Source organism: Gorilla gorilla, chromosome 13, assembly GCF_029281585.2.
Source record: "Gorilla gorilla gorilla isolate KB3781 chromosome 13, NHGRI_mGorGor1-v2.1_pri, whole genome shotgun sequence".
Lineage (NCBI taxonomy): Eukaryota > Metazoa > Chordata > Mammalia > Primates > Hominidae > Gorilla > Gorilla gorilla.
In genome coordinates, this window is record NC_073237.2 from 133,560,993 (window position 1) to 133,578,166 (window position 17,174).

General features: G+C 60.6%; 1 protein-coding gene across 10 annotated transcripts in view; it reads left to right on the plus strand.

Annotated features, from left to right (window-relative positions):
• The first annotated feature begins 826 nt into the window (after positions 1 to 826).
• The window catches only part of GRIN1 (glutamate ionotropic receptor NMDA type subunit 1), a 31,097-nt gene continuing 14,749 nt past the window's right edge, over positions 827 to 17,174 (plus strand). For 3 of the 10 annotated variants that reach the window (XM_031014216.3, XM_055350238.2, XM_055350240.2), the window contains exons 1-5: positions 1,327 to 1,682; positions 3,980 to 4,114; positions 8,242 to 8,418; positions 10,594 to 10,656; positions 11,451 to 11,551. In XM_031014216.3, coding sequence (XP_030870076.1) covers positions 1,425 to 1,682; positions 3,980 to 4,114; positions 8,242 to 8,418; positions 10,594 to 10,656; positions 11,451 to 11,551 — 734 coding nt within the window. In that variant the 5' untranslated portion in view covers positions 1,327 to 1,424. Of the gene's footprint in view, positions 1,683 to 3,979; positions 4,115 to 8,241; positions 8,419 to 10,593; positions 10,657 to 11,450; positions 11,552 to 17,174 lie in introns of all 10 variants that reach the window. The other 7 variants (XM_031014214.3, XM_031014218.3, XM_031014213.3 and 4 more) reach the window with 7 other exon arrangements.

Consider the following 17,174-nt stretch of genomic DNA (forward strand, 5'->3'; position numbering starts at 1 on the left):
TGGTGCCAGTGTTCGGCTGATGGAGAGAACGGCAAGTGGGAGAGAGTGTGTGACCCCTGTGGGCACATGACTTCCCTTGCTGCACTGCTGCAGATAGCAGAGGTGTGGTGACAACCCTGCTTTGTCCCATTGGGGGCGTTTGCTGTTAGGTCTGCAGAATCCTCAGTTGCTATTGGAAATGGTGACATCACTAGCAGGGGCGGAGCTTCAGCCATCCTTCAAGTTAGGGAGGGGCATGCACACTCCAGGGGTGGAGGGGGACAAAGACAGGGTGGTGTGGACCAGAGGGATGGGTGAGGCTCTGGAAAAGGGGGCGCTGGGAGCGCATTGCGAGGGGGCTGGAGACGGAGAGAGGAGCGGAAGCTGAGGGTGTGAAACGGCTGGCCCCGAACACACCTCGCGGGGCTCCAGTGATTCCTCGTGTCCGACCTCAGCCCCAGTCAGTGCGGGTCCAGTTTCCAGGCTCTCGCGGAAGGCCTGGCTGAACACATGCGGCAGCCACGGTCACCCTCCCTATTCCTCTTAGCCCGAGGAGGGGGGTCCCAAGTTACATGGCCACGCAGATGGGGCCTCTCCCTCATTTCTGAACCTTGTGGGGAGGGGAACCTTGAGGGGAGCGCCCCCCAGAGGCATGGCTTAGGGCCTCCCCCACCCCTCTGGAGCTCCAGTCTGCAAGAGTCAGGAGCCGAAATATCGCCGACTGTGGGTGACGACTCTTGCGCGCACACACACATACAAGCGGGCACGACGCGTTCGGTCCTATTAAAAGGCACGCAAGGGTGCGGGCTGCACGCGGTGACACGGACTCCTCTAACGTTTCCAAACTGAGCTCCCTGCGGGTCCCCGACAGCACAGGCCCCTGTCCCAGGACCCCTCCAGGCACGCGCTCACACGCACACGCGCGCTCCCCGGCTCACGCGCGCTCCGACACACACGCTCACACGAACGCAGGCGCACGCTCTGGCGCGGGAGGCGCCCCCTTCGCCTCCGTGTTGGGAAGCGGGGGCGGCGGGAGGGGCAGGAGACGTTGGCCCCGCTCGCGTTTCTGCAGCTGCTGCAGTCTCCGCAGCGTCCGGACCGGAACCAGCGCCGCCCGCGGAGCCGCCGCCGCCGCCGCCGCCGCCGCCGCCGCCGGGCCCTTTCCAAGCCGGGCGCTCGGAGCTGTGCCCGGCCCCGCTTCAGCACCGCGGACAGCGCCGGCCGCGTGGGGCTGAGCGCCGGCCGCGTGGGGCTGAGCCCCGAGCCCCTGCGCACCTTCAGCGCCCCTTCCCTCGGCCGACGTCCCGGGACCGCCGCTCCGGGGGAGACGTGGCGTCCGCAGCCCGCGGGGCCGGGCGAGCGCAGGACGGCCCGGAAGCCCCGCGGGGGATGCGCCGAGGGCCCCGCGTTCGCGCCGCGCAGAGCCAGGCCCGCGGCCCGAGCCCATGAGCACCATGCGCCTGCTGACGCTCGCCCTGCTGTTCTCCTGCTCCGTCGCCCGTGCCGCGTGCGACCCCAAGATCGTCAACATTGGCGCGGTGCTGAGCACGCGGAAGCACGAGCAGATGTTCCGCGAGGCCGTGAACCAGGCCAACAAGCGGCACGGCTCCTGGAAGATTCAGCTCAATGCCACCTCCGTCACGCACAAGCCCAACGCCATCCAGATGGCTCTGTCGGTGTGCGAGGACCTCATCTCCAGCCAGGTGCCCTCCCCCACCTCCGCCACCCACCTCCCCTCTCCTCCATCCTGCAACCCCACACCCCCAGTTTCATTCCATCCTTTCCGTGCCCCCTTCCTGCCTGTAAGACACCACCCCGGAGTGAGCTGGCTGCTTCCGGGAGGCCTCGTCTCACTAGGAACCAAACACCAGGGTCTGCTGGCTCCCCTATCTTGGCCTGAGACCAGTCACCTGCCACCTTGGCTGGTCCTCAGAGGGTCCCTGGGGCTCCAGGCCCTGACTGGTGTGTGTAGACGTGGGACTGGAGTGTGTCAGTGTGGGGGTGGGCATTCCGGGTAAGAGAGTAGAAGCGCCTGTCCAGCTACATGCCCGCCCTGCAGAGCTTTAAACAGGACGGGGCCTGGGGCCATCTTTGTTTCTGCTTCCAGGTTCTCCTGCCCTTTTTTTCGTCCCTTCCCCCTACCCATGGGTCCGCCTGGGAAGGGAAATGGCTCAGGTGCCACTGAAGGACGCTTTGTGGGGGTGGGAGTGGGGGTGCACACGCGAGAGGCATCAGGGCATGGGAGCTGTCGGCAGCCAGCGCTGCGGGGGAGGACGTGGCTCCTGGGATTTTGCCTGTCGGAGCTGTCCGCCCCTGGGCCGAGCGCCTGCTGAATTCCAATGAGGCTGCAAGGATCTGCAATGCAGCCCTTTATGTAAGAGGCAAGACAGACATCCAGCCTAGCACTGCTCACACGTGCCTACCTGATGGACACACCACATCTGTGGACACACATGCTCACACTCACACCAAATGTTACATTAGCACACACTCACGCACCTCAGCATCCCACAATCAATTTCATATGCTCATCTGCACACATGCAGATCCATGGACACCTGCTCATGTGCCACACACGGCTTGGCATGCATTCCCAGAGGCACGTGCAAACATGCACATTTACGCACACGGTTCCAGTCATTCACACGCATGTACACGAACAGACATGCCAGGGCATGTGATGCATATAACCATACCCTAGCACACGCGTGAACACCTGCATGGTCACACACGGACCTACGGGTCTTTGCCAAGCACCTCTGGGTGCAGGCTGGAGGCAAGAGCTGGGGGAGGGAGAACCACTGCAAACAGCTGCAGCTGCAGGGCCCACACCAGAGTTTTCTCAGAAATCCTCCCTCCCCACTTCACAAGCCACCCCCGTGCCCCAGCCCAGGACACCATCCCTGTGCCCCAGCCCAGGACACCATGGGATGGGACTGGGGGGATGCATCTGTAGCCAGTGGCTGCGGTCACATATTCCATCTGGGACTGGGGAGGGACACGGAAGGTGGACTCAGGAAATCCAGGAGGGGCCATTCCTGGGGAATTGCTTCAACTCACGCCCATGTTGCTGTCTGTCTGTGGGCATGGCCTCTGCAGCAAAGGCAATGCCTGTAGCTACCACTCACGGAACACACCCCCAGCCAGGTACTGTCCTGCCACGTGGGGCCATGCAGTGCACCCCGCCCCCATTCGCCAAAGCTCTAAGAGGCACAGGCAGAGTTGGGGACAGACGCAGGTCCTTGTTGTGTGAAGGTGGTGTGGACCCCCAGCTGCCTGCCTCCCTGCCTTGGGAAGCTGGGGAGAGAGGGAGGCGTCAGCTCCAGGGAGCTGAGCCGCTGGCTTTAGATCTGCCCCATGGGGCCTTGGCCATGGGGAGGAAGGCTGGGCTGCACCCCCAATGCCTCCCTTCCCTTCCTTGAGGATGAGGCCAGCACTCAAAGTAAGGGCTGGGTGTTATTCAGACGGAGCCCATCACAGGCCCTGCCCCTGGAGACACCAGCAAAAGGGACCTTGGCCTCTTTGGCAGCTGCTAGCTGCTTCCCCCTGAAGTCCGGTACCAGCCTTCAGAACTGCCCGCTCTGTCGCGGGATGTGGACTGGCCCCACCCCTGGCCCATCAGGAAGGACGGGTGGGTTCTGAGCATCAAGGCCATCATGATGCAGGACCAGCCATCCTCCCCAGTCCACCTTGGGTGCGTCCCGTGCTCCAGGCCCCTGGGACATCCCAAGGGCAGTCCTTCACCTGGCCCTTGAGCACAACGCCTGCAGGGCCCTAGTCAGCAGTGTGAGAGGAGTGAGGGGAGATCCGGGTGGGGTCTCCCTCCCCTGCCCTGTGGGCATGTGTGCATCTGGGCCTGGGCATGTAGCATGTACCCGAATCGTGCCCCCAGCCCCCCTTAGCCTGCTGGGTTCAACCCCTGCTGCTTCCAGATCTCAGCCTCTAGCCCAGTGCCTGGCTCACCCCTGACTCAAGCTGACCGTGTCTCCTGTGTCCACAGGTCTACGCCATCCTAGTTAGCCATCCACCTACCCCCAACGACCACTTCACTCCCACCCCTGTCTCCTACACAGCCGGCTTCTACCGCATACCCGTGCTGGGGCTGACCACCCGCATGTCCATCTACTCAGACAAGGTAAGCCTGACTGCCAGACCAGGCCTTCCGGCCCTCGGCCCCAGGGCACAGCCTGGCCACTCCAGGAGCAGCGGGCTGACCCGCTCACATGGAACTCACACACCACAAACTCACAGCCACACAGCTCCCCCACATTCATGCACGTCCACACGCTCTCATGTGTCCAACTCACACATCTGCAAACACGCTCACATGCACACTCACGTGCTCTTACACACGCAATACACACTCTCTTGCACATAGAGGGCTCACATGGAGCCCAGCACGTGCCCCCAGCCCAGAGCAGGCCAAAGGGAGGGGGCACACATCACACACTCATCACACACTCACACATCACACACTCACATTCATACAGCACCCACACGCTACACTGCTATGCTCACCCTCCCCACACATGCACACTGACACACCCACGGATTCGCACAAAGTCACACACACTCACTGGCACAGGCACCAGTGACGCCCCCTCAGGACGAGAGGGCCCGTGGGCTAGGAGAAGGGATGGCTGGGAGGCTTTCTAGACAGGTGGACTTTGAAGGGGAGTTTGGAGAGCTGGGGGTTGCTCCAGGAGGAAAGGGGTGTGCATGCAGCCAGGGTGGTGGGGCCAGCCTTTCCCACTGCAGGCATGGGTGGAGAGCAATGTCTGTGGTTGCAGCTCAGGGTGGGGGGCGCTGGCCTGGGGGCTTCCAGCCTCTAGGGCTGAGGGCACCTTGGCTTAGCCTCCTGCAGACCCTCCTGGCCCACAGGCTATGAGGAGGGCTTCTGTCCAATCCTGGAACATCAGCTGGAAGAGGGGAGAGGTCATCCAGTCAGTTTTGCAGGAGTCTCCAAGCCAGAGAGCCATGGGGGCTTGCTCTAGGTCACACAGCCCTCCGTCTACCCAGGATGCAAACTGGGCACCGAGAGGCTGACCAACCTGGGGCCACTGGCAGACAGACCTGCAGGGCCACTCGGCAGGGGACATCCAGTTTGCTGCCAGCGCTGAGGAGCCAGAGGGCTGGGCTGTGCAGCCAGGCTTCCGGGTCCCCCACCTTCTCCAAATTCCTCCTGCCCAGAGTCCACAGTCCTTGGTAACACTGCCTTAAAGCACAGGGGTCGCCCCAGCCAGGCCCAGGCTCTTCTGGGAGGATGGAAGGCCCCAGAGGCAGGAACTGAGACAGAGGCTGGAACAGCCACCTTCCTGAGGCTCTGAAAGCCCTGGTGTGCCCCCTCGGCACCCAAACTGCTCCTCCCAGGTGACTTCACCTCTGGCCATGGGAAGGTGGGGGTCTCATTCCTGTGCCCTCAGGCATGACCTGCTTCGCCTCTCTGGGCACCAGTTTCCTCACATGTGAAGGAGAGAAGATGGCCTTACCCAGGAAAGCAGCCAGTGGTCAAATGAAAGGCGGGGGAAACGGATGCCCCCGGCCCAGAGCAGGCCAAAGGGAGGGGGCACAGCTCACAGCTGCACCCTGGCCTTACCACAGTCTCTACACTACAACCAACCTGTGCCCAAAACATGAACCGGCAAGGCCAGGTCAGAGCTAGTCCAAGACCTCGAGCACAGCCTGCCTTGCCGCCACGTCACCAGGTGGATAGACAGAGGCAGGGGACATTTTTGTACCCCAAGGCACTGCCCCAGGCCACAAACAGGGAGCAGGTGAAAAATAACCTGGAGGCCTCAGAGGACCACAAGATCAGTAAGAGTCCACAGGGACACTGAAGGACTTACCTGGCTTACCTGGACAGACACAGAGAACTGAGGCAGAGGGGGGCAGAGCCTGCTCCACTCCCGGCCATGCCACGGCACTCCGTGGCAGCTCGAGGCCAGGAAAAGCAAGCCAGGGCAAGCAAGCACCACGCTCTCGCCTGGGGAGATGAGGCCTTTAGCCCCAAGAGTGAATTCTTCTTCATACATAGAGTTGTTTAAATTTGGGAGGACTCTATGGGCAGCCCCAGGGGGATCTTCGAGGCGCTATGTGTCATCAAGAATTTCCTGAGCTTAGCTTGTCCAAAGGTGGTGGGCTGCAGGGGAGGAGGTGAGCTCACCCCAGGCACAATTCCACAGAAACCCACGTCCCTTAGGGTGCTGTGGGGCCAACACCAAACCTCCCCCATTTCCAAGATTATATGTGGGAGGAGAGACCGGGGTGGGAGAGAGGTTCCCAGGGTCTAAAAAGTGTCCCCAGGGTGGTGGGGACAGGGGTGGGAAAAAGGAGGGGTCCCAGCGTCTAGAAAGTGTCCCCAGGGTTGGCCGGGCACGGTGGCTCACGCCTGTAATCCCAGCACTTTGGGAGGCTGAGGCGGGCGGATCACGAGGTCAGGAGATCAAGACCATCCTGGCTAATACGGTGAAACCCCATCTCCACTAAAAATACAAAAAAATTAGCCGGGTGTGGTGGCGGGCGCCTGTAGTCCCAGCTACTTGGGAGGCTGAGGCAGGAGAATGGTGTGAACCCAGGAGGCGGAGCTTGCAGTGAGCTGAGATCACACCACTGCACTCCAGCCTGGGTGACAGTGCAAGACTGTTTAAAAAAAAAAAGTGTCCCCAGGGTGGTAGGGACAGGGGTGGGAGACAGGAGGGGGTCCCGGGGTCTAGAAAGTGTCCCCAGGGGAGTGGGGACAGGGGTGAGAGGAAGGGGGTCCCAGGGTCTAGAAAGTGTCTCCAGCGGGGTGGGGACAGGGGTGAGAGGAAGGGGGTTCCCAGGATCTAGAAAGTGTCTCCAGCGGGGTGGGGACAGGGGTGAGAGGAAGGCGGTCCCAGGATCTAGAGTGTCCCCAGCGGGGTGGGGACAGGGGTGAGAGAAAGGGGTCCCAGGGTCCAGAAAGTGTCCCCAAGGGGGTGGGGACAGGGGTGAGAGGAAGGGGGTCCCAGGGTCTAGAGTGTCCCCAGCAGAGTGGGGACAGGGGTGAGAGGAAGGGGGTCCCAGGGTCCAGAAAGTGTCCCCAGAGGGGTGGGGACAGGGGTGAGAGAAAGGGGTCCCAGGGTCTAGAAAGTGTCCCCATGGGGGTGGGGACAGGGGTGAGAGAAAGGGGTCCCAGGGTCTAGAGTGTCCCCAGCAGAGTGGGGACAAGGGTGAGAGGAAGGGGGTCCCAGGGTCCAGAAAGTGTCTCCAGCGGGGTGGGGACAGGGGTGAGAGGAAGGGGGTTCCCAGGATCTAGAAAGTGTCTCCAGCGGGGTGGGGACAGGGGTGAGAGGAAGGGGGTCCCAGGGTCTAGAAAGTGTCTCCAGCGGGGTGGGGACAGGGGTGAGAGGAAGGGGGTTCCCAGGATCTAGAAAGTGTCTCCAGCGGGGTGGGGACAGGGGTGAGAGGAAGGCGGTCCCAGGATCTAGAGTGTCCCCAGCGGGGTGGGGACAGGGGTGAGAGAAAGGGGTCCCAGGGTCCAGAAAGTGTCCCCAAGGGGGTGGGGACAGGGGTGAGAGGAAGGGGGTCCCAGGGTCTAGAGTGTCCCCAGCAGAGTGGGGACAGGGGTGAGAGGAAGGGGGTCCCAGGGTCCAGAAAGTGTCCCCAGAGGGGTGGGGACAGGGGTGAGAGAAAGGGGTCCCAGGGTCTAGAAAGTGTCCCCATGGGGGTGGGGACAGGGGTGAGAGGAAGGGGGTCCCAGGGTCTAGAGTGTCCCCAGCAGAGTGGGGACAGGGGTGAGAGGAAGGGGGTCCCAGGGTCCAGAAAGTGTCTCCAGCGGGGTGGGGACAGGGGTGGGAGACAGGAGGGGGTCCCAGGATCCAGAAAGTGTCTCCAGCGGGGTGGGGACAGGGGTGAGAGGAAGGCAGTCCCAGGATCTAGAGTGTCCCCAGCGGGGTGGGGACAGGGGTGAGAGAAAGGGGTCCCAGGGTCCAGAAAGTGTCCCCAAGGGGGTGGGGACAGGGGTGAGAGGGGGTCTCAGGGTCTAGAAAGTGTCCCCATGGGGGTGGGGACAGGGGTGAGAGAAAGGGGTCCCAGGGTCTAGAAAGTGTCCCCAGGGTGGCAGGGATGGGATGGGAGACAGGAGGGGGTACCAGGGTCTAGAAAGTGTCCCCATGGGGGTGCGGACAGGCGTGAGAGGAAGGGGGTTCCCAGCCTCCGGCGGGTGTTGCAGCAGTGGGAGGTGGGTGGGAGGGCAGGTCCCCACGGGTCTGCCTCAGCCCGCCATGCCCCCGCCTCCCGCAGAGCATCCACCTGAGCTTCCTGCGCACCGTGCCGCCCTACTCCCACCAGTCCAGCGTGTGGTTTGAGATGATGCGTGTCTACAGCTGGAACCACGTCATCCTGCTGGTCAGCGACGACCACGAGGGCCGGGCGGCTCAGAAACGCCTGGAGACGCTGCTGGAGGAGCGTGAGTCCAAGGTGAGGGTTGGCGCCGCGGGTGGGCGCCTGGCGGAGCCGAGGTGCAGGACGGGCCGCCTTGTGTCTGTGGCTCCGTGTGTGACACCCTCTTCTTTCCATCGTGCATGGTCAGCACCACCACGTCTGGCGAGCGCCCGCCCCAGCCTGTCCTCGGCTCATTTCACTCGCTTTTGCCATTAGTCGAAATCTCCTTCGTGTCAGTCCCTGCGGGGCGAGGGCCAGACCACCTGGAGCTCCGCAAACACCCCTGCCCCGCGCTGCCCAGCGCCCTCGTCCCCTCCTCCTGCCCATGCCCCTTGCTCCCTGGAGGCCCCAGCCGGGCTTGGGACTCGTCACCCTTCCCGCCCACCCTGTCCTGAGTCCCCAGCAGCCTCCCTCTGGGCAAGGTCTCCCCTGTACACGACCCCCACATACCGCCCCTGCAGGCCTGTCCCCTCCTGGCTGGGCCCATTCCCTGTCCTCCCCCGCGTGGCCTCCCCTGAAGCTCTGCACCTCATGGCTCAGCAAAGCCCCATCCACAGACACCTGCCCCCGCGCCTGGACCGCCCCTGTGGGCTCCACTCCCCTCCTTGCCCCCACCACAGGGCTCCCTCTGCACTCCTCACCAAGACCCATTAGCCACCTGGTTCTAGGACACACTGACCCCCAACACAGCCAGGCGTCCACTCTGTGGGGCTGCAGAGAGATCAGAGCTGGGATTTGGGGGGGTCCAAGCGACCCCTTTCCCCTTCTTTACCACTCCCATTTGCAGTCTGGGGCAGAGCTGGTTCTCGGCTGCAGACCCCCGGAGCCCTGGGTGCTCAGCACCTGGGCCAGCTCCTGATCAAGCAGTGGGAGGAGGCCCAGGCTGAGGAGGGCCAGACCTATGGGTGGCTGGGAGCATGTTTCGTGTCAGAGCTGGCTTCATCGAACTTAGGGCCAACCTAGCACCCCCAAGGCACCCCAGGCCCCGGGAGGGACCAGAGGGCATGGGTCGGGGGTAAAGCCAGGGGCAGACCAGAGGGTCCTGGGAGTACTGTCGTGGGGGGTCTGCTGAGTCTTGGGGGGGGAGGGGCATGAGCACCAAGGGCCCCACCCAAGACAGTGCCCCTCACCCCAGTGCCCGACAGGCCCCTCACCTTCTGGCATGTCCACCCACGGCCACAGACTCCCATCACACACTCACCCCTGCGCACCCAACTGCCTGCTTTCACTCACAGGTGCATGCACACATTCCCATCACACTCCACACCTCCGGCCACAGGCTCAGGCTTGCCTCCATGCAGCTCCAGCGCCACACACACACCTGGACACGTGCTCAGGTGCGCTCCTCACACACACACCTGGACGCGCACAGGTGCGCTCCTCACACACACACACCTGGACACACGCTCAGGTGTGCTCATGTGCATGCTCACCCTCACTTGCGCCGGCCAGCACACACACACATGCACACACGCACATGCACACACATGCACGCACACACACATGCACACACATGCACACATGCACACGTGCACACACACACATGCACACACGCACATGCACACATGCACACACACAAGCATGCTCGGACCATCTGGCCCTTCCCCAACCTTCACAGGCCTTTGTGGACTAACCCTCCCATGCTGACACCCACAGGCGCATGCCACCCCTGCAGGCGCACATATGCACACACACCCTCTTGGGCGCATATGCGAGCCGATGGTCGTGGGCACCCCAGTTAGTGAGGATACCTCGGTCTCTTGAGAGGCAGAGGGAGACCAAGAAGAGGGAGGGGGAGGGACATGGGGACAGGCCCCGGGGGGGCTGCTCACCTCCCACTCAGGACTGACACAGGTTGGAGTGGGCACTGCTGGGGCCACACAGCAGGTGCATGGCAGGGTGGGGGCGGCAGGTGGGGCTCCCTCCGAACGGTGGACGCGGACAGGGCCTCCTTTTCTCCTGAGAGCGACCGTTTCCCAGAGCACAGCTTCGTGGCAGGGAGCCTCCACGGCCCCGCCCCCACGACCCTCAGCCCCCAGCTCCACCCCGGCCCCCAGCCCCGCCCCGGGCCTCGGTGTTTGCGAGCTCCAGGTAGGAGCCCGTCTGCAGACGTGCCGAGGAGGTGGTGTGATTGCTTTAGCGCCGTCATTTTCAACCGTTTATAATCTTCTTCTGTGTCTGCATATTTTCTCTGTGCACATTATTCATCAGAGTAAAAAAAGGAACTATGAAAACCTCGACCAACTGTCCTATGACAACAAGCGCGGACCCAAGGTATATATGCATGGACGTGCACGCCACCCACGGCTAGGGAGCCCTGGCCTCGGCGCCTCGGCCACTAGGGCCACTGTCTGGCCCAGCCGCCGAGCCGCAGGCCCGAGCAATGAGGAGAGGCAGCCGGCAGCAGGCAGGAGAGGGCAGGCAGGAGAGGGCAGGCGTGGCGGCGTGGGTGCCTGAGGCCCACCCGCCGTGACCCTAGCCTGCACCCTCGAGGCAGGCGCGGCTGCAGGAGGAGCTGCTCTCCGGGAAGTGCATGCGAATCTCCGAGACCCCAAGGGTTTCCTCGTGGAACCCGGGAGGGAGCCCGCCCGCCTGGCCACCCACTCGCCGGGGCCGGGCTGCTCCTCAGGGGCCTGCGGAATCAAACCTCAGAGGACCTCCCGTGGTTTTGGAAAAGTCAGCCCCATCTCTTTTCCTGGTTGCATTCCAAAACTCTTTTCTGTTTCCCGTCCGCTGCACGCCTCCTGAGTCTGGGTCCACTTCAGCTTGCATGCTCAGTGCAAAGATGAGGACAGGAGTGAGGTGGAGAGAGAGATCCAGAGAGAGCAGAGAGAGCACAGAACGAGCACAGGTGAGCGCGCAGGCTGAAGACAGGACAGGACCAGAGAGGCGAGGCCAGGCCAGGCAAGGACTGAGGAAGGCAGGCAGAGGCGCAGGTGGCAGGCGCAGACCATGGCAGCCCTAGCTAAGCTGCCTCGGGGTTCCCAGTGGCTCCGGCCCAACTCTCACCCCTGAGGCGCTATGTCCCCTGCCCCAGCCGCCTGCTAACACTCTTGCTCACACCGCAGGCAGAGAAGGTGCTGCAGTTTGACCCAGGGACCAAGAACGTGACGGCCCTGCTGATGGAGGCGAAAGAGCTGGAGGCCCGGGTCATCATCCTTTCTGCCAGGTGAGGCTGGGCAGGGCCCTACACACTCCACACAGGATGGTACCTGAGCCAAGTACCCGCCATCTGAGCCAGAGCTGGGACATTGTTGGGCACAGTGACCTTCAGCTTCCAAAGCACCTTCACCAAGGACAGCCACCCCCACCCCCACCCGCACCCACACTCCTATCGGCATGGCTGATGTGACACCCTCCATCTGTCCCTCCTTCCCTGGGCCCTTCCCCATTCCACAGTCACATGCTGCTGCTGCCCTGAGCTGGGCTGTGGGAGAGGGAGATGGAAGAGACCCTGCCCTTGGGAAGCCCCGCAACTCAAGGGGGCAAACCTGTGCAAACAAGGCCCAGGCCTGGGGCCAGGGATTAGGCCCAGGGAAGTGATGTGCAGGTGTGCCAGGCGAAAAGGCCCACAGCAGGGAGAGGGCCAGATTTCCCAACTGAAGGATTGCAACAGCTGCAGTAGCAGCTTAAGGGGAAATCAGTTAGGTACCCGGGAAATCAAGCTGCTCTGGACAGGGTCCGGTGCCGCAGAGCAACCTCGGGGAGGAGCCCACTGTAAAAAGCTCCCTATTTGCAAGTGGCTAGGTTCTCCCGGGAAGGGAAAGCCTGGGTGACTGGGAATAGGAAAAGCAAGAGTGGGGAAGGGCAGGGTGAGGAGCCTTGCCCCATGGGACAGCCAAAACCCCACTGTCCCTGACCTAAAAGCTCTGCTAGGCTCCAACAGAGCGGAGCAAAACAGCAGTGAAACACCCGGAGGAACACAGCCCAGCCCTCCAGCCCTGCATATGGGAAAGAGCCGGCGACACTCTCAGTCCCAGGGCAGACCACCATTTCCACGGTCCATCAAATGACCCTCTGGCACGGAGACAGGTGCAGCCCCCTCACCAGGGCAGAACGCAGGGTGGGGCCAGCCAGGGCTCCTCGGACTAGAAGGCAGGAATCTCCCCAGCCGAGTGCAGGGTTGTTGCTTAGAGTTGTCCACGGGGCCTTACCTGCTCCTCCTGCAGCTGCTATAAAAAGGCACTAATCGTCCCCCATTACGCCCCCTGCACTCGGCTTTAAGCTCATACGTCACTTGTCCACTCCACTCATCCAACTGTAGGCCCCAGGGAGGGTTGGCCTGGGCTCCAGGAAAAAAGATTTTTAAAGACGTGACCAGGCAAGGTCGGGGTATGCACAGGTCCCAAGGAAGGAATGCCCCGCCCAGGGAAAGACCCGCCCAGAAAAAAAGACCCGCTAAGGGAAAGCTCCGCCCAGAAAAAGACCTGCCCAGGGAAAGCCCCGCCCAGAAAAAAGATCCTCCCAGGGAAAGCCCCATCCAGGGAAAGCTCCGCCCAGATAAAAGCCCGCCCAGGGAAAGCCCCGCCCAGAAAAAAAGACCCGCCAAGAGAAGGCTCCGCCCAGATAAAAAGCCCCGCCCAGGGAAAGCCCCGCCCAGAAAAAAGCCCCGCCCAGATAAAAGCCCCACCCAGGGAAAGCCTCGCCCAGGGAAAGCCCCACCCAGAAAAAAGCCCCGCCCAGATAAAAGCCCCACCCAGGGAAAGCCCCACCCAGGGAAAGCCCCGCCCAGAAAAAAAGACCTGCCCAGGGAAAGCTCCGCCCAGATAAAAGCCCGCCCAGGGAAAGCCCCGCCCAGAAAAGACCCGCCCAAGAAAAGCTCTGGCCAGATAAAAGCTCAGCCCAGGGAAAGCCCCGCCCAGAAAAAAGCCCCGCCCAGATAAAAGCCCCACCCAGGGAAAGCCTCGCCCAGGGAAAGCCCCACCCAGAAAAAAGACCCGCCCAGGGAAAACTCCGCCCAGATAAAAGACCCGCCCAGGGAAAGCCCCGCCCAGAAAAAGTCCCGCCCAGGGAAAGCCCCGCCCAGAAAAAAACCCGCCCAGGGAAAGCCCCGCCCAGAAAAAAGTCGCGCCTGGGGAAAGCCCTGCCCAGAAAAAAGACCAGCCCAGGGAAAGCCCCGCCCAGAAAAAAGTCCCGCCCAGAAAAAAGTCGCGCCTGGGGAAAGCCCCGCCCAGAAAAAAGTCGCGCATGGGGAAAGCCCTGCCCAGAAAAAAGACCCGCCCAGGGAAAGCCCCGCCCAGAAAAAAGTCCCGCCCAGAAAAAAGTCGCGCCCGGGGAAAGCCCTGCCCAGAAAAAGACCGCCCAGGGAAAGCCCCGTCCAGAAAAAAGCCCCACCCAGGAAAAGCTCTGCCCAGATACAAGCTCAGCCCAGGGAAAGCCCCGCCCAGAAAAAAGCCCCGCCCAGATAAAAGCCCCGCCCAGGGAAAGCCCCACCCAGAAAAAGACCCGCCGAGGGAAAGCCCAGCCCAGAAAAAAGACCCGCCCAGGGAAAACTCCGCCCAGATAAAAGACCCGCCCAGGGAAAGCCCCGCCCAGAAAAAGTCCCGCCCAGGGAAAGCCCCGCCCAGAAAAAAACCCGCCCAGGGAAAGCCCCGCTCAGAAAAAAGTCGCGCCTGGGGAAAGCCCTGCCCAGAAAAAAGACCAACCCAGGGAAAGCCCCGCCCAGAAAAAAGTCGCGCCTGGGGAAAGCCCCGCCCAGAAAAAAGTCCCGCCCAGAAAAAAGTCGCGCCTGGGGAAAGCCCCGGCCAGAAAAAAGTCCCGCCCAGAAAAAAGTCGCGCCTGGGGAAAGCCCCGGCCAGAAAAAAGTCGCGCATGGGGAAAGCCCTGCCCAGAAAAAAGACCCGCCCAGAAAAAAGTCGCGCCCGGGGAAAGCCCTGCCCAGAAAAAGACCAGCCCACGGAAAGCTCGCCCAGAAAAAAGACCAGCCCAGGGAAAGCCCTGCCCAGAAAAAAGACCGCCCAGGGAAAGCCCCGCCCAGAAAAAAAGACCCGCCCAGGAAAAGCTCTGGCCAGATAAAAGCTCCGCCCAGGGAAAGCCCCGCCCAGGGAAAGACCCGCCCAGAAAAAGACCCGCCCAGGGAAAACTCCACCCAGAAAAAAGACCAGCCCAGGGAAAGTCCAGCCCAGAAGAAAGCTCCACCCAGGGAAAGCCCCACCCAGGGAAAGCCCCACCCAGGGAAAGCCCCGCCCAGGGAAAGCTTCACCCAGGGAAAGTCCCACTTAGAGAAATTCCCACTCAGAGAAAGCCCCACCCAGAAACGTGCCACCCAGGGAAAGCCCCACCCAGTGAAAGCCCCTACCAGAAAAAGCCCCTCTTAGAGAAAGCCCCGCCAGACTCTCAGAAGTTAATTTTCTTTTTCGTTGTTTTGAGAGGGAGTCTTGCTTTGTCTCCCAAGCTGGAGTGCAGTAGTACAATCTCAGCTCACTGCAACCTCTGCCTCCTGGGTTCAAGTGATTCTCCTGCCTCAGCCTCCCGAGTAGCTGGGACTACAGGCACAAGCCACCACACCCGGCTAATTTTTGTATTTTTAGTAGAGACGGGGTTTCACCATGTTGGCCAGACTGGTCTCGAACTTGTGGCCTCTTCTTTTTTTTTCTTTTTTTCTTTGAGATGGAGTCTCACTCTGTCACCCAGGCTGGAGTGCAGTGGCTCGATCTCGGCTCATTGCAAGCTCCACCTCCCGGGCTCACGCCATTCTCCTGCCTCAGCCTCCCAAGTAGCTGGGACTACAGGCCCCTGCCACCACGCCCTGCTACTTTTTTGTATTTTTAGTAGAGACGGGGTTTCACCATGTCAGTCAGGATGGCCTCAATCTTCTGACCTCATGATCTGCCCGCCTCGGCCTCCCAAAGTGCTGGGATTACAGGAGTGAGCCACCGTGCCCAGCCACTTGTGGCCTCTTCTGTTATTTTCTGAATTGTTTACACTTCCCTTACTCATCACAGAGCTTGAGAGAAATTCTGTGGCTGTGATGGGGTAAAAGGATGGATGGGCAGGTGAACAAATGGACAGACAGCTGTCTGGGAAGTGGAATTTCTTCATCCAAGATGGGTCAACTCAAGGAATCGATTGCCCTAAAACATACCTGTTCCACTGTTGGCCACTTTTGCAATAGACAAGTTCACATCAAGCTAGACCTGCCTGATCCCTACATTCTAACTGGAGTGACCAACAGGACACGGGAGAGAAAACCACATACAAAACCAATCCACAGAACCCCGCCATGCCCAGGTCCCCACAGAGAGGGGAGGGGGCGTTTTCTCCACTGTTTTTTCTTGGCCAGTGAGCCCCTGAGCCATGCGCTGCGGTCCCACAGGTTGACCCTGTGTTGCCAGCCTCAGGGCCAAGGTCACGTTTCCAGACATGGCCCTAAGAAAAAGGCCAGCCCAGGGGAAGGGACATGGTCAGGGCACACAGGAACCATGTGCATACCACACATCCATGCCCATGAGCACACACCACACACCACATGTGTATGCACATACCATATACACGTGCACAAATGCATGTATACACACTATAGTCACACCATGCATACATCTCTACCCACACATGCAGAATCATGTACAGGTCATACACAACACATACGCATGTATGCATATGCCGTATACACACCACATGTACCATGCATACACCATACACACATGTGCACAAATGCATGTACACACACCATCACACCACTCATACATCTCTACTCACACATGCAGAATCATGTACAGGTCACACACAACACATACACGTGCACACATGCCATATACACACCACGTGTACACACATGCACCATGCATACACCATACACATGTGCACAAATGTATGTACACACACCATCACACCACTCATACATCTCTACCCACACATGCAGAATTGTGTACAGATCATACACAACACATACGCATGTATGCACATGCCATATACACACCACATGTACCATGCATACACCATACACACATGTGCACAAATGCATGTACACACACCATCACACCACTCATACATCTCTACCGACACATGCACCATCATGTACAGGTCATACACAACACATATACATGTGCACACACGCCACATACCACATGTGTACACACATGCACCATGCATACACCATACACACGTGCATCTACACATACAGATACAGGCACACACACCACCATATACACCACATACAAAGACATCCACTGATATACGCACACCTACATACATGTACACACAGCACACATGCACATACATCACAACACACATGCACACCACACACCATGTGCACACCCATACACCCATGCTACATGCACGCCATACCCCACACATATGCATACACTGACCACAGCACACATCAACCACACACCCGCCAACATAACTCTTTCTCTTTTTTGGGGAGATAGAGCTCTGTTGCCCAGGCTGGAATGCAGTGGCGTGATCTCAGCTCACTGCAACCTCTGCCCCCTGGGGTTCAAGCGATTCTCCTGCCTCAGCCTCCTGAGTAGCAGGAATTACAGGTGTGTGCCACCATGCCCGGCTAATTTTTGTATTTTTAGTAGAGATGGGGTTTCACCATGTTGGCCAGGCTGGTCTTGAACTCCTGACCTCAGGTGATCCGCCTGCCTCAGCCTCCCAAAGTGCTGGCATTACAGGCATGAGCCACCGCGCCTGGCCTTTTTTTTTTTTTCTTTTTTGTGTGTGTGTGTGTGTGTGAGACAGAGTCTTGCTCTGTCACCCAGGCTGGAGTACAGTGGCACAATCTTGGCTCACTGCAACCTCGGCCTCCCAGGTTCAAGTGATTCTCGTGCCTCAGCCTCCCGAGTAGC